At 40.1% G+C, this 20,860-nt stretch overlaps 1 protein-coding gene across 2 annotated transcripts; it reads right to left on the bottom strand.

The window, feature by feature from the left end:
* Positions 1–1,739: 1,739 nt before the first annotated feature.
* Positions 1,740–20,856, bottom strand: kdr (kinase insert domain receptor (a type III receptor tyrosine kinase)). Of its 2 annotated transcripts, none has more exons than XM_087835736.1 (30): positions 20,552–20,856; positions 19,572–19,665; positions 16,568–16,770; positions 16,274–16,395; positions 15,920–16,085; positions 15,543–15,682; positions 14,479–14,662; positions 13,282–13,399; positions 13,010–13,173; positions 12,753–12,927; positions 11,610–11,730; positions 11,371–11,482; positions 10,868–11,212; positions 10,617–10,763; positions 10,399–10,530; positions 8,714–8,820; positions 8,168–8,303; positions 6,348–6,452; positions 6,142–6,255; positions 5,869–5,957; positions 5,472–5,634; positions 5,299–5,390; positions 5,067–5,189; positions 4,423–4,534; positions 4,236–4,335; positions 4,042–4,147; positions 3,553–3,695; positions 3,367–3,451; positions 2,621–2,706; positions 1,740–2,513 (listed from the first exon to the last, which is right to left on the bottom strand). In XM_087835736.1, the coding sequence occupies exons 1-30, from the start codon at positions 20,616–20,618 to the stop codon at positions 2,297–2,299; spliced, it is 4,068 nt and encodes a 1,355-aa protein (XP_087691862.1). In that variant the 5' UTR covers positions 20,619–20,856; the 3' UTR covers positions 1,740–2,296. The 2 variants fall into 2 exon arrangements, with proteins under 2 accessions (XP_087691862.1, XP_087691861.1); XM_087835735.1 differs by having other exon boundaries at positions 15,920–16,088; positions 20,552–20,855.
* Between the last annotated feature and the right edge of the window lie 4 nt (positions 20,857–20,860).

Genomic DNA, 20,860 nt, shown 5'->3' with positions numbered 1-20,860 from the left:
AGCTTAAAACTCAGTCAACAACAGAAGGCGTTCCTCAATCAAAATAGTGGTGAGACAATCACCTGATGACAAACAAGAGAGCTTATTAGCCTCAGGTCTGTAGAAACAAACGGCAGGAAACCAAAAGCTATTCCACTCCTGCAAGAAAAGGGTGTGGTTAGATACACACACCCAAACACACTCACACAAACATACTGAGAGAGAGAGAGAAAAAAAGAGGACAGACGAGAGAAGCGGAAAGAACCACTGAGGAGTGGAGGGCCATCAGACAAGCTACTTTACAAGTTTTTTTGTTTTGATCAAATGAATATCATATTGCAAAGAACTCTTGAAACTAGTGTTTAAAATGATAAACTCCCTAGAAGAGTGTTTATAGAAGTCAGAGATCATTTGAGAGATCATTCTTCCCACATCTTTCTGTTGGCCATAAAAGAATGCAGGTTTACAGCACTTCCACATTGGCTACACCTTTCAGACTCTGTGTCTATGTTTCAGAATACCATCTTTAGCCATTTCACATCTGCAGTCTTCCTGTAACTTTATTACATCAGAAACATAATTCAGGCATTAATGCTGGGGAAGGATGTCTGTCTGCATGTGTTTTCTTTTATGCCTGGGTACATTTGGTGAGCTGGCAGTCTGGTTTGTTGGGGGTGTAACACGAGATGATGTTCACAGGCAGTCTGTTTGTGGATGCCAAGGTATTTCCTGCCCGTGCAGAGCTCTGTCTTTGGCCTGCTAATCCATTCCTGAGGAAACTGCTCCAAGTTCCTGCAGTGGACAGTTGTCGTTTATTTGTTGCAGATATAAATCTTGTTCAGTCTTTTAAATGTTCCAGCAAAGTTCTTTTTCATACAATTAATTGGTGGTGTATTTTTTGAGGGGGGGGGGGGGGGGGGGGGGGTGTAGCTATATCATTTCCACAACAGAGGGCGCTGTTGCTCACTTATAGTTAATAGAATGAGGTTAATGCAACTTGTGCTTAATTCCTATACAGTCAATACTTTTCTTTAATATGAATAAGGTTTGCTTTATTGGTACCCTTGATCAGATCTCAGTTAGAATATGCATTACACAAATTAGGTTTAAAAGTTCTAATTTGTCGTTTTCAGTAAATCTGTATTGGACTATCCTCCTAAATTGAATTACAATATAACCGCGTTGAAGTTTGGAAACAACTCCAGGGAGACTGTATCGTTTCCTCCAGTCTATGCTATAATTAGCTGGGCTTGTTGTCCTTGATTGTAGACAAAATATGTTTTGTTGTCATGCATCCCATTCATTCATCACCCACTCAGCTTTTAAACCCCACCTCAGTGACTGCAGCAACAAGGCTTAAAAACATTAGCTATTTAAAAATACATATAGCAACCCAGGAAGATGATAAGATTCAGAATAAAGTGTGGCATACAACCGTTGCCATTAGCCTGCAAACCTGCTTTAATAATATGCACTTTAAATGTGTTTGTGGCCACAGTGACCTTGGTTGTTATTATGGGCACCGAGACCTGAATACACCAAAGAAAATAACCAAGGCAGAAGGGCATTGTTCCAATAGGACACCCACACACATGAACAATAAATGACCAAGGCTGGGAAAACATTGTTTGCTTTGACGCAGAAAGGAAATGACATGTATGACACAAAGAAACAGACAAACACTCACGAATTATCATACTGGGATGAACAATAAGTGATAAGTGATTTAAAGGAAACAAATAACAACACACGAGAAGAGCTTTCATCGATGATTATTTTTATTTTATGAAACTACTTACATTTAATGCCATTTTACTAATGTTTTTTCAATAAAATAATGCAAGTAATATGAATAAAGAAACTGTACAAATAATACTCTAAAAATATCGATATCAGAGAACTGCCTCCTTACCAGCCATTCAATGTGCCACCAATAAAAAAGGATAAAAGACTGAAAGAAAATATTTGCTGGTTTAATTATCTAAAAATTCCAGATCCCATTTCCTGTAGTAAAGGAAGTGGGCGGATTGTGCCTCAGGAAGTAGGCATTCCTTCACATTTGGGCACCTTAGACATTTTTTTTTTTACTCGCTGAGTAAACACGATAGCATTTCTCCGGCTGTCCAAAGAGAGCACTTACAAACTTATCATACAACCTTCATTTTTCTCTGCTGAATAATTATAGTATCGCTTGTGAAAATATCTCAGCTCCACAGTGAACACGTGAAGTTCTATTACTTGTATCGTTCCTTGTGTGAAATACCCGCAGAGAGTAAATGAATACTGTACAGTGAAAAGACTGCGGGAAAAAATGGGGTCAGACTGGCGGCGTGCTGTAGCGGATCTCCATGTTGAATTTATCCGGCGTCTTGGGCAGAGGAGGCTTCTTCAGCATTTTGTGCTTCATGATGATTTCCTCGTTGGCATATATTGGGGTGTCTGCGTCGTCAGAGTGGTACCCTGACTGATATCCACTCGTCTGATTGGATGACTCCGAACCCAGAGACTCTTTACTCTTGCACCGCAACAGTTGGCTAAAGAGTCAAAGCAAGATGAGGACACATTTAAGACAGATTCACAGGGTAAAAAAACAATATGAAATAAACCACTCGAAGAAAGCATGCAAAGGCTTAGTCCCCACCTTAAGTTGGGTGTGGTTGGTAGATGTTGATTCAGACCCTTCATCTCCTCTGGTGAGAAGTCCATGCCACTGTCTGTGTGACCCTCCTGCCAAGAGGACAGCACTTAAATGAACTTAAGTGGTTGCTGCATGGCGGGAAGGTATTAACTTTCAATCACATTTGTTAGTGCCCACTTTTGTTTTTTTATGAAATGGGAATTGAATGATTATTTAATTATCAATTAGCTGTATTTGTAAAAATATTAAGCAATTAAGAAAATTCATTAATAGATATTTGAGGGGGGTTTTCTCTATTACACAAAAGGTTTTGCTTAATACAAATTAGATTTTTTTGTTCGTCTGAAAGTTATCGTCCTAGTTCAAAAGATTTTTTGCATTCTTGTATTCTCCAAAATGTCAGTCAGGGGTTTTGCTAAAATGTCACATCCATTAAGTGTTCTCTGGCTAACAAATAATCTTTATTTCCCATATCAGTGATCCTGTTGTTTTAACTAAACTCTAAGAAAACCTTTAAACACAAGACAACACAAAAGTGTAAAGTCCAGTAAAACTGGAAATGCTTCTGAGCGTTTCAACAATTCAACATTTCAAAGGAGAGCTACAACTCAGGACAGATAAAATCTTGTTCCTTCTAAAGGTGCTGATTGCTCTTTGTAGACTTTTTGAAGACTTTTTGTACTAAGTAGATAAACTGTGCTCTTGTTTTATGAATGAGGTGGTTGTTAAATGTGTAGTTTTACACTAACCATGACACTGCTGTGCGCCACAGGGACGTCTTCAAATGTCTTCACACTGAGGGGACGACTGCACCTCTCATTCTGTTGGGACAACCTGTACAAAGAGGATGTGTCAATAAAACCACAACTGAGTGCTCTAGCATTAACAAAATGAGAGAGGCAGTGGACAGAAGGAGGTAAGAGCATGACGCTGACCCAAGAGATGATGGGTTGTCATAGTTAAGCCGGGCTTCAAGAATTTCGCCACTTTGGGGCCTGCTATACGGTCTCCTGGGGTCAGGGGCTGCTTGGCATTCTTCTGCTTCACCTACTGTCAAAGGTATATAGTCCTTCCCATCCTGGAGATACAGAGTACGTTACTGGCTCAAAATACACACTGAATTAAATAATTATACATAAACAATTAGAGATATAACCTTTAAAAATCTAATACATAAGCCACATTATAAATCCATTTCAAATATATGTGATGTTTTCATATTTGTTGTCATTTGCTTTTTGATTTTGTTTCACCTAAAAAAACTTGCTAAAGCTCCCATAAAAGGCATTCAGGGTACGCTGCACAGATGTAACAATAGCACAGAGAAAGAGATGAAACTAAGGAAGCTTCTTTGTAGCTGACAATGTTTTAAATATCCTATTACTTATGAACACTGCTGCCTTTTTGTTTAGGCCTGAACTGACCTGCTGGGCACTAGCCTGTAGCAGGTTTCCCAGGTGTTCAACCAGTTCGGTAAATGTTGGCCTGTCTGTGGGACGATTCAGCCAGCAGTCCAACATGGTCTGGTATCTGTGAATACGGATAATGAGGATCGCAATACGAGCAAATGATTCAAGTTACATTTCTGTAAATCGTTCAACCGTCGCTGTCTACTTACATCTCAGTGGTGGCGTATTCGGGTGGTCTCATCCTGGTACCTTCCTTAAGCCTCCTGCAGAATGATTCATCAATGCAAACACCCGGATAAGGAGAAGCCCCTGAAGAAGACATTACAGAAGTTTCATTGCAGATATAAAGTGGTCATTAAGCAGTGTTATTTGATTACTTCTAAACTTAATCCTTACCCAAGGAAAAGATCTCCCAGAGAAGGACGCCAAAGGACCAAACATCACTTTGCGTGGTGTATACGCGGTCAAATATGGTCTCAGGAGCCATCCACTTTAGAGGGAGACGTGCCTGTGGTAACAATAAAACAGTAAATTATTCCTTCTTATGCTTTATTTGTGTAAATGAGTATGTAGTAAAGTGAATAACGTTTACTATCCTATTACAGTGGTATCTGTTAATGTGCATGGATATAGTGGATGGCAGGTGAACATGATACAAAGATATCAGACAGGTCAGAACGCCCATGCTGACCCAGGTCTAGAGCATCAGAAGCTGACTATGGAAGAATGGCAGATAGCTTTGGTGACTTTCACTGTCTTTTCAATCATATGAACACTTGGGTGCACAAGGATCATTTAACTAGGGAGGAGAAAGCAACAGGATGAGCTTTTTGAAGAAGCCAAGACAGGATCCTATTTGGCACTAACATTGACTAAAATGAACTTCAGGTAATGTGTTGGTGAATGGTGTGACAGGATACCTTGAGTCTCAGCTTCAATTGGTCAGAACTGATTTACAGCAAGAGGGCAGCCCAAGCACTATTAGATTAGTGCTTCTAATGAAGGGACACACTGGTGGAGTATCGGTTAAGAGGACTCACGTCTCCTTTGCGGACATAGTCCGGGTCTTTGTAGACATCTCTAGCGAGACCAAAGTCACAAATCTTCACCACATTGTTTTCTGAAAGCAGGATGTTTCTGGCCGCCAGATCTCTGTGAATGCACTATCGACCAAACAGAGACATTTACATTCAAAGCATGGAAGAATTAAGTAATATCTCCACTTTCAATGCAGATTTGTGCACCAAAAAATTCAGACACTTGTGATTTCACCTTGCGAGAAGACAGAAACTCCATTCCTTTGGCCACCTGGAAGCTGTAGCTTATCAGGTCTTCCATGGTTAGATGGTCATCATCTGAACTCTCTGTAATAACGAGATTTCACAGGAATAAGTACGAAGCCTGAGTGGCACCACAGTAATGTTATTCTAAGTTGTCTTCAGAACCTTTCTGAATGTCCATGTTGCTGCCTGAAGCCCTGTCTGAAGTGGTAGAACAGACCGCTGTTCCTGTGCAGATGTCCAGCTGGGCAATCTTCCCCAGACCCAGATCCCCTTCAGTCACATCCTCCTCTGCAGTCACCCACCTCTGGCTATTTACTCGCTTCCTCTGTTCAGCACAGAAAAGGTTAAACTAATGAAAAAATCCCAACATTTCATGCAGGAATTGTTTGTATTTCCTGCAATATGGTTCATGTTAGATACAATCTGTGGAGAGTACAGAACTGCACTACCACTTAATGATCGGTCAGTCTATTTGATTGTGTGCAACCATCTGGATTGTAAACCACATCAGAGGACTGACTGTGGTTTACTGGGTGCATGTGGGTTACACATAATTTACCTTGTAGGGGCTGTACTCTCCGCGCTTGCTCTTAAGGTAGCTGGATAGATTTCCATGTTTACAGTATTCAACAATAACCATCAGCGGTCCTGCAAGCAGAAGGAAGAGAAAGAAGTTTAATTATCAGAAGGAAGAATGAACATTAACACATTAAAGGACAACAGATGGCACACCGATGTTGATTTATAAAGATTATAAGATTCAAATTCATGCTTAGGACATGCTTAGTCAGCTAAAGTAAATAATGCAAATAATGCACTTGGTTTGACTGACCCCCAGGTTTCGTGCAGGCCCCCAGCAGGTTGACCACATTAAGATGATGTCCAATGTGGATGAGAATTTTCAGCTCTGACATCAAGGCGCGGTACTCACTTGCTGTGGCTCCCTCTGCACATAGAGATAACATTAGTTCTGCGTGTTTGAAGGTTTTTTATTGTGTTTGCTCGCTGTGTGTAATAAAAGGAGGACAAAATACAAACCCTTGAGCATCTTGACTGCAACTGTGGTGCATGTGGTCGCTTTCTCAATGCCGAATGCAGCTGCTTCTACCACCTGGCCAAATGCCCCTCGTCCCAGTGGGTCACCTTTAAAGTAAAATGTTTGTCATGACCAAAATCCCTAAAAAAAAATACTTTTAGTACTTATGATTTTAAAACAACTAGTTTTTAATTGAAATATTGCAACTAGTGAGGACAGTGCTAGAAATTTTAAAATGCCAAACTAAGGTGGTAAAAAAAGCTTTTGGCAGGTATGATGGTTGTTAGCATGCTGAACATGAAGGAGAAGCCTCTTTCAGCTGCTCCCTTATTCACAAAGGGTCACCACAGCAGATGGTAAATGGTAAAATGGTAAATGGCCTGCATTTGTATAGCGCTTTTCTAGTCCTTAAGGACCCCAAAGCGCTTTACACTACATTCAGTCATTCACCCATTCACACACACACTGGCGATGGCAAGCTACATTGTAGCCACAGCTGCCCTGGGGCGCACTGACAGAGGCGAGGCTGCTGGGCACAGGCGCCACCGGGCCCTCTGACCACCACCAGTAGGCAAACATGGGGTTAGTATCTTGCCCAAGGATATTTGGCATGCAGCCAGGAGGCAGCCTGGGATCGAACCACCAACCTTCTGATTAGTGGCTGACCTGCTCTGCCACCTGAGCTACAGCCACCCACAGATAGCTCAGATGGCCTTCGTGACACAACACTAAAGGGACTTTTCACATGTTAGGCAAATGTGTAACCCACTATGCTATAGGGCCATTTATGTTAGCTGAGCTGTTCCCTGATCTTTCTACACTTCTAGGTAAGTGTAAAGGTCTCTGAGATACTCTGATGATACAGAATTCTACAGCAAGAGTCTACTGACAATATTACACCTTCATTAGCTCCCCATTTGCTAACATATCCAATAAAGATTCTGCTTCTCACTTTAAAGCTTTCAGTTACATGGTACCCCATATCTATCATACCTCCTTCATCCTTACACCCTTGCCCTGTGCTGTCCTACACTCAGCAGCTCTATTGACTGCTCCTCGCTTCAAACTTAACACGACAGCTACCAGAACCTTCAGGTGTGATGCAGTTTTTCTTTGGAACTTATTACCACTTCGCTTTCATCAGCTAGACTTATCAGCCCAGTTCAAATAGCAGCTCAGAACTCAGAAGTTGGTAGTGCTAGCATTAGCCATTTAAATATCATTCTCCTATCCAAATATTGGCACAGTTTCAAAACGACAAAACGGCAACAGACAAAAAGTCATCAGGTTTTGTTTTGTTTTTTGTTTGTTTGTGGGGGGGGGGGGGGATGTCAATGTGTCTGCTTTGACCATCTCAAGCATCTTATCAGCCATTGTGACAGGAAGTATCAAAAACAAGTGTTTCAAATCACAGCACTGATCTTGAACTTTCTGTTTTATTTGATGTATATGGTGCAAGTCTTGATTGACTGGCTTGTTAACATCAGTGTTCACCTAGAATTTTATGAGGGAACGTCATCTGTGAGTATTGTCACTGGGGCCATATCCACATTTTGGTCTATGGGCTTTAAAACAATATTTAGAATCTCATGGTTGCCTATTTTTGCCTCTGGCTGGCCAGTGATCAAAACACTGAAAGACAGACATCGATGATTCTTTGGTCCTGTTGTTAGCACGGTTTAAATCAAATGTGGGCTGTAACTTCATGTAATGTTTTAGAAACTTTAGAAACTTTCATAAGGTAGACACTGGTTGGTAGCAGTGCAGATGTTTGTTTTAACAAGTCTTCTCAAAGATTGTTTGAATGATAATCATGTCTCACCAAGTTTCAGCCTGTCCCGGGGGAATTCCCATTTGCTAGCATCGTAGGTGAGCCTCTCACACTGCTCATCCATTGGCATATCCTCTGAGTCAAGGATCATGGAGAGGTAGCCGGTCTTCAGATCCACTCCATTTGGCTGAAACAGTGACGCAGTGGCAAATTTTAAAGACAAGCAGAGATGTAACATGTAAATTAATGAGCTGCCATTTCTCTCAGTTATTCCCTTTCACCGCAATCAAAGTGTACAACAGTTTTCCAGTGACTCCCGTGGCCATTCAATAAAAGGGGCCTACTCAGTGTGGTGGGCCTACGTGACTTAGGGGAGCAGAGAGACTCCCTGTTGTTCCTGGATACAAAAGAGAGCGGCTACTGAGGGCCAGAGCAGTCACTTCCAATCAGCCGTAAATGCCTTACAGTGCGTGTCATTGTACTCGTCAGTTTTACCGTGTTTGTCATTTTTTTTAATGGACATCATCCGTGTGCGTAACTGGAGGGGAAATCCGAGGAAAGAAAAGTACAGGAAAAAGAGGATGAGGAAGTTCTTACTCTCTTTCTCCCGCGGATGACGAAGACGATCAGTAACCAGAAAAACATAGCGATGACCACTGACCCAATAGGAACAATCAGCTCCACATTAGTCTTCTCTTCCGCACCTAAGATATACACAAAGAATATTTTTAAAATAAGAATTTAAAGGTACACGACATAAAATGTGTAATGGTATCACAGAACAGATTTTACTGCATGCATGACAAATTTGAGGCCCGTGTTTGAGGAAAAAACAGTCGCAGTGGAATGTTGGTTATAATTTCAGTGAGGTGCCTTGGCAGCATTTCCTAAAGTTCAGACAGGTTTATCATTGTTTTTGGCCTGTTCACATGTGTATGTCTGTGTTTAGGTTGGAGAAAGGAGACTGTTGGAATCTGGACTGTAAGCAAACTGATATTTTATCTAGTCATAACAAATGGTCAGGAGTCAGAATGAATAACTACTGCCAAAGACAACTTGGAAAAGGTCTATCAGAGCCATTGTAGTGTGTCGCTGCTGTAATGGGCCCTTTCGTTCCACTGCTATTGAGCTTGAATTATTTGGGGGGCAGATGGGGTCAGAAAAGGTTACACTAAAGGGTTGTTTGCAGGGATTTTTCTCATCCCTTTGTGAATATGACAGACATGATGGACAGTCAGATTTCTGATCACAAATTGTTCGTTAACAGCACACCCCCACAGACACATGTGCTAGTTTCACTTACTCTCTGGCTATATTATTTGTTGGCCATTTACATCATTATGCTATATTTGTAATAGAAGCTCTCCATTTTTACTGGTTAGGTATTCCTTTTTTTAGTTAAAAGCTGGTCATATGTGTGAGTATTACTTTTTTGTAATATGCAAAATAAAAAAAAAATGTTATTAAAGTGACGTGCAATTGCTTGCCTCCCCCCATCCTCATACACAGGGCTTTTGTTGTCAGAAGGTCTGTCCCTCTACCCCCTCTTTTAACAGAGCTGGCGCCTGAGCAGAATTGTGAGCTACTGTAACCGGGTGCACATTCTGCTGGCGGGGAGACGGTCACGTAGGCTCTGCGTCTAGTCAGTTCATTTGTTTGTTTTTCGCTGTGTCCCTGTGTTTGGTACAAAAAGACTGTGGACGAGAGAGCAGAGGCTGGAGCTCAGGCAGGGCTGGCCTTTCCCTTTGTCCTGCCGTCTCTTAATTGTTTTAGATTTAGATACTCCCAGAAGGATGTGCGTTAACTGGGGTAGCTTCCTGTCATGAGGAAGCGAGGCTATTTTTATTTAGATCTTTGACATATAAAAAGAAAAACTATGTGCGATGTGAATTTGTGAAACCAGTCTTTTTACTCTTGGTGGAATTGCCAAAGGGTTTAGGCCAAAACCTTTCACACAGACAATAAGATATTCCTGATTTTAAGCTGAGAATGTATTACAAACAACCCAAGACACCCGGGACAGGCCCAAGGGCCCAGAAGGTCAGGGAGACCCTGAGTCAATGACAATGACATGCAACACGCAGAGAAACTGCAAGAAATAACCACAAAGATATTAAAAAAACCATCTGCAGATGGACAAAAAACAAGACAAAACACAACCCCAATGAGAGAAACAAAAACACTTTAAAAAGCATCTGCAAGAAGCAGACATGAGTTACAATAAAATACTTTTAATGAAATGTATTACTTGTTATTTGGCATCATCTTAGTTAGTGACTGACCTTCAGTACTCAAAGAGGCCTGTGCTGTGTCACACCCAAGGCTGTTACATACAGTGCAGGTGTACAGACCACTGTCCTCCTTCGTCACACGCTGAATTGTCAGACTACGGTTCTGCTGATTCAGAGTAACACCTGAAAGGCAACCAAATGTTTTGTTTTGCAGCTCTTGTAACTCATGAAGTAAATCAGTTTTCAGTGAAACGCTGCGCATGTCTCACCTGAGCTCTCCACAACAGTGTGGTTGTTTTTGGTCCAGGCAACAGTCGGGTTTGGCGTCCCAGCAGCCATACAGCGGAGAGTGACTGTCGAACTTACTCTAACCTTTTGGTCAGTGAAGTTATTAAGGATCCTTGGAGCCTCGAGGTCTAAAAATCAGAATTATAAAGATTATTTTGAAACAAATGTATGATTCACTTAACAAACCCTGACCTATTCCTTACAAAAAGAAAATGCTGTGAGTACATCTCACCTCTGAGAGAAACACTGTGTAGCAGGCAGGTTTTCTCCCCAGTGATGATGTTTACCACCTGACAGGCGTACAGGCCCTCATCCTGATGGGACGCATTGCGAAGTGACAGCTCCAGAGTCACATTGGTGCCAGGCTGGGGGGTCAGGACAGCATGCGACAGTGGAGTAGGCTGCAGAGTCAATGAGCGACAAGGCTGCGCCAATGTTCCCTGCTCTGACTTGGAAACGTTGGTCACACGAAACCAGGTGAGGTTGCCGTAGATCAGTGAGTCTGCCTTACACCGCAGAATGACATGATCCTCCTCCAAAGGCCTGTTAGAGGGAGACATAGTCACCTCAAGGCCACCTAGGGATGGAAACACATGGGTAAAGAATGAGTAAGGATATAAGAAGAAGAAGAATACTGAAAAGGCTGTTTATAATGATGACAGAAGCCACACCATCAGACACAAAACGATTACAACAAGATGCTTTTTAAGAGGTAAAAAAAAGGATGGAACTTACGTGTTACGTGGAAAAAGATGACACGTGAATCCTTGCCTACTTTGTTCGCAGCCGTGCATCTGTAGAGGGCGTGAGCCTCAGCTTTCTGAATCTTTAAAGAGCTCGTGATTTTCTAGAGAAATACATTTCATCTGTGAGTAACTATTATTTAGCTGAACTCCAAATACCGTATCGTTCAGATATCGTAAAATTCTTGGAGCAAAAGGGAAAATATGGTGTAATCACAGACTTTTTGTTACCTTTTGAGCTTGATCAGTGTCAGTTCTAATTGGTTGTACGTGGTTGTGACCAGTTCTGTTGCTGACATCTCTCCAATTTGTGCACTCCTTCAGCTGTGATTCAGACCTAACAAGTCTTGACCTGATGGACAAAAGTGAGCAGAAGAATCATAAAACACAAATATCCAGCTCTGATCTTTTTTTTACATTTTTATTAAATGCAAAAACACCAGCTGTGTAAACAGCTGCACAGCGGTTTCCTCTTTCACTCTGATACACCGAATTAGCACTGACAAGTGATACACAAAAAGAAGATGAAAAGAAGCTGGCAGGTCTTTCAGAATGACGGCTAAGTACTTGTTTTTCCACTTTTTTTCTATTTACCAATCCTACTAGTTTAATTTTTATTCACATTTTTAACTGCTAATACACCCAAATACAGCGAGAAACACCATAAAATTTAGTAAACAGGGAAAGAAAGTAAGTAAGTAATAAGAAGAGGTTTAGCTTTAGCAGGAAGAACCTCTTTTTTGAAAAAGAACATGACAGGAACAACAGGAAACGTAGTGCAGGACAGAGGAAGTGCTCAGATGTGTAGAAAGATGATAAGGAATCTGCTGCTGGTGTTGTCTGGTCCCTCACACACACACACACCATCCTCCTTTCTATCAACACTGTGAAATCACAACAGGAGTCTTTCGTGAGGTGGTTGTGTAACCGGCTGAATATTGCATCGGCAGGGCTGTTATCTTAAACAGCTGATCGAGTGAGCACAGACACTAGGTCGGTACAAGTTGTCCAAAATTAGTGAGCACATTCTAAGTCTGAATAATTGACATGGTTCTAAAAATGGACATTGTGAAGAGAATGAATCACATCCGCTGATTTGCATCGGGTCACAGTGTGCTCTCATTGTCTCCCCTCTTGTTTTGGTCAACATCACGAAAGCAGCTATTCCTCTTCTATATCAACAACCTGTTGACAATGAGTGACTCAAAGTCATGTGACTACTCCATGCATACACAAAAAAAAAGCTCCGAACCGAATGTATCTTTCTGCCCTGAACCTAACTGTGCCACATGTGAAAAAGTTCAACTGTGTTCAAAGTCCCAACTTTAACATTTAAGTATGAAAATAGCCTCTTTGTTTCTCTTTTACACTCACACTGAAGAGTTGACTTGCATGAAAGCCTCTGGGCAGTCCTCTTTGGACATCCACTCCCACTGGATGTGTGTAGGTACAGGAAATCCACGAGCGGTGCAGCTCAGAGTCGTGCTGCTGCCGTACAGGTACACATCAGTGTCCACTGCCATCTCCTTCTCTATGATACAAGGAGGAACTGCAAAGGAAGAAGTAGAGTCATATCCACAACAGGCAGCCGAAAATGAATGCAAAAGGGAAAGAAGAGGAAAAAAACACACCATTGACCAGCAGCTGGAAAGAGCGCCTCTGTTCCTCTTTTGTAATTTTATTGGTCAGGATAACTGTGTAAATGCCAGCGTCTGTTTCTTTAACTTCACGTATGACGAGGGCATCACTCTTCTGTTTTATTCTGTAGTCATTCAATGGGAGGTCATTTTTAAACCTGGGAACACAAAGTAAGAGTAAAGTTACAAAATCCATCCAGTTCTGAAACTGTAGCTTTAATGCATGGAAATTGCTATGCATAAAGCAAGTACTGCTGTGAACACACCATTTAATGATGGGTTCAGGGTAAGCTGAGTACTTCACGGGGATGTATGTAGATGGTTCTCCCACATTTACCTCCCACACCTTTGTCCAGGGCTCTTCCATATCAATAAAAGGTTTTTCTGGAAATACAAAAATCACAAAATTAAAGAAAAGATCAATTTTTTAATGACTTTCTTACAATTATTATTTTGGCTTCAAATGAAGCAAAAACCCAAAACTATCTGAGACCATACAAACCATACAAAATGATTCATTTGATTCTATGATTTTGCAATTGTTTCTAGGAAAATCTATCTCAAACTTCACGTGTAATTTTCTCCTGATGCTGAACAAATGTAATTTTAGGAAATGGAAGTTAGAGATTTTCAATTTAGACCATTTCCAAATCCTTGAAAGTGGTATTAAAATTTATTAGATGGCTTAAAAGCATAACTGATTGCAATAATAGGAATAAGAACAAGAACAAGTATTATTATTACTAATAATAATATTACAATTCAACTGCATCGGTGTGATACTTAAAATTAATTGCCCCATATGACTGTCATCAAGATAAATGCACAAATAATAAACAGCATGTTGTGAGAGATTAAATTTGTGCAAAAAAGCTAAAAATAAAAAATAAAAAAAAGACTGAGAAAAGAACACAAACAAGTTTATAAAGATGAAAAATATTATTAATGTTAAAAAAAATATTAGCAGAAATTCAGGGGTTTCAAAGAGGGCTGAATTAGGGTTTTAATTATTAGGATCTGTTTGATGTCAGTGAGGAGAGACATCTCAGACACATCTCTCCAAGCACAAAGCCTCACCCACCTGCTGCTCAAACCTTGTGTTTGCAAAGGGCAGTCAATCAAACAAATAGTTGGTTTAAAGATAGAGGAGCTAAAACAACTTGTCTATAAGGAATACTTTTAACTGTAAATCAGGCAAAGCCACTCTAACAGAGACAAAGATTAAAGATGTGGCATCTGCCTTAGCTAACAATCCAAAGTACTACAGTCAACACCATCTACAGTAACATCTGTAGTTCCTCAGGAAACCAGTGATGTTAAATTCCCATGAATAACTTTTTACTAAGTAGGAACAGAAAGCATCCTAACTGGAAACATCACAAACTAGTAAAGGCTGAACTTGGCTCAACCAGAAGGCTGCATTTCAGCCAACATAACAGGTGTTTTGTTTTCAGAGCACCCACCATAAACTGTAAGAAATGCCGAAGCGCTTTTCTCCATCTGCCCACTCGAAGCAGAGCAGATGAATTCTCCTCCGTGAGCTACCGTCACATTCTCCACGATCAGCGTGTTTGACAGCTCCAGAGAGTTCCACAGCTTCTTCTTGTGGGGAATTGTGTGGGGCGGCCTTGAACCATTGACCGAAGTCTGACAGAGGGAAGACATAATGTATAAACACACAGTTTTTAAACTCACGTGGCACTCATAATGGCTGTGATAACAGAATGTGGGAGGGTTTTTTTTTCTAGTTTTACAGAAATTAAAGATCAAGTGTTGCCTCAGTCCAGACAGCTTATTGTTCCCAGTAATGTAAGCAGTCAGAACATCAAAAACACATCTGGTCACCTTTGCACTTTGGTGGTACAAGATGAAGGCTGATGGATTCCTGAAAGCAGGAAGTAATGAATTTGTGCAAGGACAGCAGGAAGAGAGATACAGCACTTCTGGTATCTCAGTCTCTTCTCATCAGTAAGTCAAAGAGGCCAACCTAAAGGTGGACTGTTACGCTTTTCCTTATTTTCAGTCATGTTTATACTGTTACAATGGAGAATGCTCAAATTTTATGTTCCAAAAAGTTCCAAATAATGTTCCAAATAAGCTCCAAATAATGAGATCAGTGTATATACAAAAACAATTATTGTGAGCCAAAAGTTCAGGCTTAAGACTGCTATAAATAATCAATTTCAGACCATTTTTGTACTCTTTAGATCTTTACGATGCCTCTGAGAGCAGATATCCTCTAATAATTTTGATACTGGCATCTTAGGCCCAAAATAAGTTTAAGTTTTTTGTTTCTCAGGGGGATCCAAAACTATGAAAGTTGTCTGACGTGTCTCTTTTTTCAGACAATGGATAAACTGAGGGGCTTCACCGGTGCTGATAATTATTTTTCTGTAGTTTGTATTTGTAAATAATCCACAGCTAGTACTTTCTTGACATGAGCAATATAACTTTTCTTTAAGACTGTTACATAAGTTCATTACAGGTTTACAACGATAATGCGAACAGAAGAGTGTGGGGTACTGACCAGAGCCCCACCAGAGTGTGTCCAGTTGAATTCGATGCCCACGTTCAGCTCTGTGAATGCAGTGCATCTGAGTATGAGCTGCTCCCCCACAGACAGCCTTACATTGTTGGGGGTCAGGGTGAGGTCATAAATCTTGTATCCTGCGGAAAAAGGAGGGAAGATAGTAAATCGACATACTATTGTTCTCCGGAGACTACAGACTCTCTCTGCACCAACACTCTGGTGCTCAGAGTGTTGGTGCAGAGAGTCTTTCCCCTTACAAAGTCAAAATTAGAATTCCCAGTAAGTTTTGGTGTTATTTCTAGTCACATATGGGTGTTTTTACAGCCATGGAACTGACAACTGATAACTTCTCTTTGTATCTTTTTCCATCTTACCAACAACAGCCACAATGTAGAGCGGGGACTTAAATGTCTCGTTTCCAATACGAGTTTGGCAGGACACAACACCAGCGTAGCTGATCAGATGAGTGGGAACAGTGAAGCCCGTCCTTGCATCCCACACAGAATCCTTCCCATCCGGATGAAACTCCTTTACTGGATACTTCTGACAAACACACAAATTTCATGATTCCAAACAGAAATGTTTAAAGAATTCCACACCAATTGCTTTACACATGAGCACAGCGTGTAAATAAAACACCACATCTGGTAAACACAACTGTTTACCAACCTACATCTTCATAAAAATGCTTTAGTGACAAGAAACAAAGACCAGAAACAGCTTCTTACGATGTTTAGTGTGACATTGAGATTCTCCACCGAGCCCCGGCATGGTATTACCACTCGCTCCCCTTCACGGATAAACACCACCTCATATTCCTTTTCAGATGGCACAAATGGCACCTTATAATCTAAAAATTAACAAACAAATCACAATAGTAGATGTATTTCAGTGCGTGAAGTTGATAAATCCCATATTTTCCTTTATATAAATGGATGCTTGAAAAACACAGTGCAATAAACATAAAAAAAAATAAAACAACAACAACAAAAAAAGAAGAAGAAACTTAAATAGAGTTATACCTTGAACAAACACATAAACTGCTGCTGAGGTTTTACCATCTTCAGCTTTCAGGCCTATGTAGAAACACTGATACTGTCCAGTTTCATTGACAGTTGAATTGGTGATCGTGAGCCTTTTGCAGAACAGTCCTGATCCGCTGCAGTCACTGATAGAGTAACGAGTGCTTATAGCAGGTGTGGTCCACCTCAAATTCTGCCGACCTCTGCAGGAGAAGAAACAAGAGAATTATACTGCACATGTTACATGAGCGAGTCGGTGAATTTAGCCAGTGATGGGGAGCAGTAAACAACATCTAGTAGTTTATCTGCATTTTGAGTTAGTTTGCCATTTATCAAAATTTTTATTTACATTTTGACTCAAGTAGTCAACTACTAACACTACATTAAACTTTAAGCAAAAGAAAGTACAGTATATTAAATTATAGTATTTACTAATTACTATTATTGTTCCAGTGTTGTAATATCTGCCTATGAAAAGTTCCATTTTATTTTCTTCATGATTTTTTTACTAATGTGAGAGATCAAGTGAGCAGACTGTAATTTTCCTAAATATAGCTACATGGTTGTTTTTGCAACTAATGTAGCTGCCCCCTGCTAACCATCAGAGAGAATGCAAGTTTAAGGTACGTTCACATTAGCTTCATATCTAAGAATCTACAACTGCGTCCACAGTCTATGATTAAAAGTAAAGTGGAACTTAAAGGGCTATATTGAGGATTGCGGAGAAAGTTTGCTCTACAATTAAGAGTGAAACGGAGCTGTTCATGTAGGCATGAAGCTAATAAATTTTGAGTCTTACTTACTTTTACTGAAACACAGGAAGGAGAGATGACGTCATAAACAACTCTGAAACTATACACTTACTTTCCGAGCTATGACAATAGAAAAAGCTGAATGTTTACACTGGAAGAACGCTAGTTACTGCATTAGCAAAATTAGTCAACTATACGGTAATAACCTATTACACTTTCATGACGGCACTATCATTGTGCTATCAATACTGTGTTTAGTCCACATTTTGCTATATATAGACAGTTGCTGAGGTTTCTATTGGTGAAAAGTGTAGTTACAGTTCTGGGAAAATCACACTAAATAGCATAGGCTATGGTCAATATACACTCAAAATAGGCAAGAATGCCATGGTATTTGGGGGGTTTTAATGAACTCTTGAAACTGTATACCTTTAATTACTTTAAAAACAAGATTGGGTACAAAAGTTTGAATTTACTTGGGATTTTTATAATCCACACAGGGTCTAAGTTATACATAGAGGCTCATATATATTCATACATTTCCACTAATATTTGGGGAAATGTCCCTTAGCAAGTTGCACCTGGACCAAATGTTTTTGGTATCCATCAACAAGCTTCTGGCATAATTCTGGGTTAATATTTGACCACTCTTCCTGGCAGAATTGGTAAATTTTATTTAACCTGGTTGGTTTCCTTGCACAGATCTTTCTTTTAAGAGTAGTTCATAAATCTTTAATAGGGCTTTGTCAGGGCTTTGGGAGGGCCATTCTAGAAGGTTAATGTTAGCCTACTTTACCTGTTCCAAGAATCATTGTCCACTATTAGTGATGCTGAACAATTTAGAGATAGTGTTTCATCAATATTCCATCCACTTTGTACAATGTAAGAGTACCACTGGCAGCAAAACACCCTCAGAGCATCATGCTACCACCAACTTGCTTGACAGATGGTACAGCGCCCTTAGATTTGAAAGTCTCGTATTTACTGTTCCAACAATACTTCTTGTCATTGTGGCCAAATGACTCAATCTTTCTCTTGTCTGACCATAAAAGTTTTCTCCAAAAGGTTTCTTGCTTGTTCATGTGGGCAGCTGCAAATTTCAGTCAAGCTTGAAGGTATTGATTTAAGAGCAGGGGCTTCTTTCTTGATCAGCACCTGACCACCAGGCTGATGTACAGCTCACTTCATTGGAGACAATGACACTGTTGTTCCAGCAGTTCCCATTTTATGGCAGGTTTGAGCCTTAGTGGTTTCCCTGGGTTGTTCTTGAAAATCCTAACCAATTTCCTCTCAAAGTGGTGACACATCCTAATAACTTGTGTTTATGTACAGTTGTAGGAACTGATGATCTTGGAAACTGCAGATTTTTAGAAATGACTCCAAGATACCTTCCAAACTTGTGTAAATCTACACTTCTCCATCTTAAATCCTAAGTTCCTTGGGCTTTCCCATTGGTCTGAGTATTGGTCAGTCCAATGAGTGTTGTCAAATAAATCTCTTTTATGCGAGCCTAGCGAAACTACCAGTTGTAGTCAATCATGATTACAAGTTAATAGGCCTTGGACATGTAAAGTTAAAAGACATTGTAGAACCTTCAGCATCTCTTATTAAAGGATTTATCTCAATGTATATATTTGAGCATGCATGTTCTTACTTTTGACAGTGTGGATTAAAGAAAAGACTAAATAAAGTGGAAAAATTGTGCACCTTATTCTTGTTTTGTTTTAATCATTAAAAACAAATGCTGTGTAATCATTAATAGCCAAAATGTAGCATGACCTTCATCTCCAGGATGAATGTAAACTCCTGGCCACATCTGTATATGTCTAATCCTTACCTTACCTTAATTGTAATAATAAGCCTAAAACCAGGTCTTTGTTTTCAAGCCTGCCAGTGAACAGCTGGCAAAAACTACCAACACCATAAACATCTAACTTTTACAAAATGTTATCAAATGGCCATGTTTTTACTTAAATGTTATTCATTTATTGACTTGGTCTTCCTGTAAAAAAACAATTACTCCAGTCAGATGTTCATGTTGTTTATATAAGGAGTTCTTGAGAACACATACTGCGCAGGCACCTTTTGAACAGAGACAATGACACGCACACATTTGTTGCATGTGACGGGGGCATGAATAAGTTCTAGGGTAGTTTTGCTGTTTGGCAAATCTTTTGGTGTGAAGTAAAAAGTTTGTAAAACCAGTTTCCCCAACACTAGCGTCTGTAAGGTGTATGCATAGCCTTACATACCTGCATGTTAGTTCAAGGTTGTCAGATTTGTTCATCCTATGGATGCCATAGATATTTAGTGTCGGTGGATCAGATATAAACCGCAGTTCCGCTGCTGGAGAGATTAACAGTACAAATCAGTCACAGCAATGACTTACTTTTAACACAATCAGGGTGATGACATAAGTCTCTACAAACAATGATTAAATGAAGGTTTCAGAGATCATGGCCCTGCTGTTTTAAACAAATGCACATAAGATTAAATCAAACGGCACAAGGTAAAAACTGAAAGTAGAGCACAGGAAAAAAACAGTCTCCATTATAAGATGTGCTTTGTATCTGAGTCTCTGGCTACATAGGGCCCTTTTTCCATTGCTGCAGCAAATGGCGGAGCTGTGTGAAAACAGGAAGCAGGAGAAGATGGGCCGGGTCAGGCTCAATAGTCTAGCATAGTGTGCCTTAGGTGGGGTTCCTGTTTCTGAGGATACAGCCTGCCCACCACCTCCCCGTGAGGCCCTAAAGGACATAATACATTGTATGGAAAAAAAAAAAAAAACTAAGTGTTGAGCTGAGCTGATGAAGTGGGCCTTAATGATCTCAGAAGGAAAAAAAAAAGTTTAAACTGTTGAACAACATAGCACATCAGCAGAAACGGGGTACTTTTATCATTTACATTTTACAACATAAAAACAAGTAATCAGGCCACAGTTCAAACGCTTTTGCTTAAATGTTTCCTCAAACTGGACTGCAGTTCTAAAGTGATATCAGCAAAGACAAAAACTATAGAACAACTGAGGACAAAGTGTTTGAAATGTCTTAGAAAAGCGGCAAAAGCTTTTATAGAGCTGGAGGGTGACTTTGAGTTAACAGATTTAACGAGAAAAAAAAAAAGATCAGACAGAGATCATAATCTAATATATTTCATGTTTCTCATCTTAATCCTTTTTTTAAGGTAGACGTTTAAGGTAGACGATTAAATGGGGATAATATTATTATCTTACCAGCAAAACAAGTGATTTCCAGAATAATGCCCAGTAGTGGAATGACGGACAGTGTCTGCGCCATCATCCGACAAAAGACAAGGACAAAGTCCTCATCAAAGTCCAATTAATAACGTTACTGTAGAAATAATGATAATCCTACTGCCTCATTACCAATCCATTAAAGAAAAAAAAAAAGCTGTTTCATATTCCACCCCAGAGAAAGTTTGAAAGTCATAAAAACAGCCTGCAGTGGATGGTGATCAGCAGTGGCTAAAGTGTGACTGTGCGTGTCCCCATGGAGCTTTTGCGGCTGAGGATGGAGAGACG

This window comes from Neolamprologus brichardi, chromosome 23, assembly GCF_056152115.1.
Source record: "Neolamprologus brichardi isolate AB-2024 chromosome 23, ASM5615211v1, whole genome shotgun sequence".
In the NCBI taxonomy this organism is placed as follows: domain Eukaryota; kingdom Metazoa; phylum Chordata; class Actinopteri; order Cichliformes; family Cichlidae; genus Neolamprologus; species Neolamprologus brichardi.
Note: the sequence above shows the minus strand (reverse complement) of the source record. Positions and strands in the feature narration are given on the sequence as shown.

Excerpts from the sequence above, each read along its gene's own strand:
- kdr (XM_087835735.1), bottom strand. The coding sequence starts at position 20,618 with ATGATGGCGCAGACACTGTCCGTCATTCCACTACTGGGCATTATTCTG. Across the intron at positions 13,400-14,478 it reads GGCATTTCTTACAGTTTATG|AAAAACCTTTTATTGATATG; the intron begins GTGGGTGCTCTG and ends TTGTATTTCCAG. Across the intron at positions 10,531-10,616 it reads CACTGTTGTGGAGAGCTCAG|GTGTTACTCTGAATCAGCAG; the intron begins GTGAGACATGCG and ends GTTGCCTTTCAG.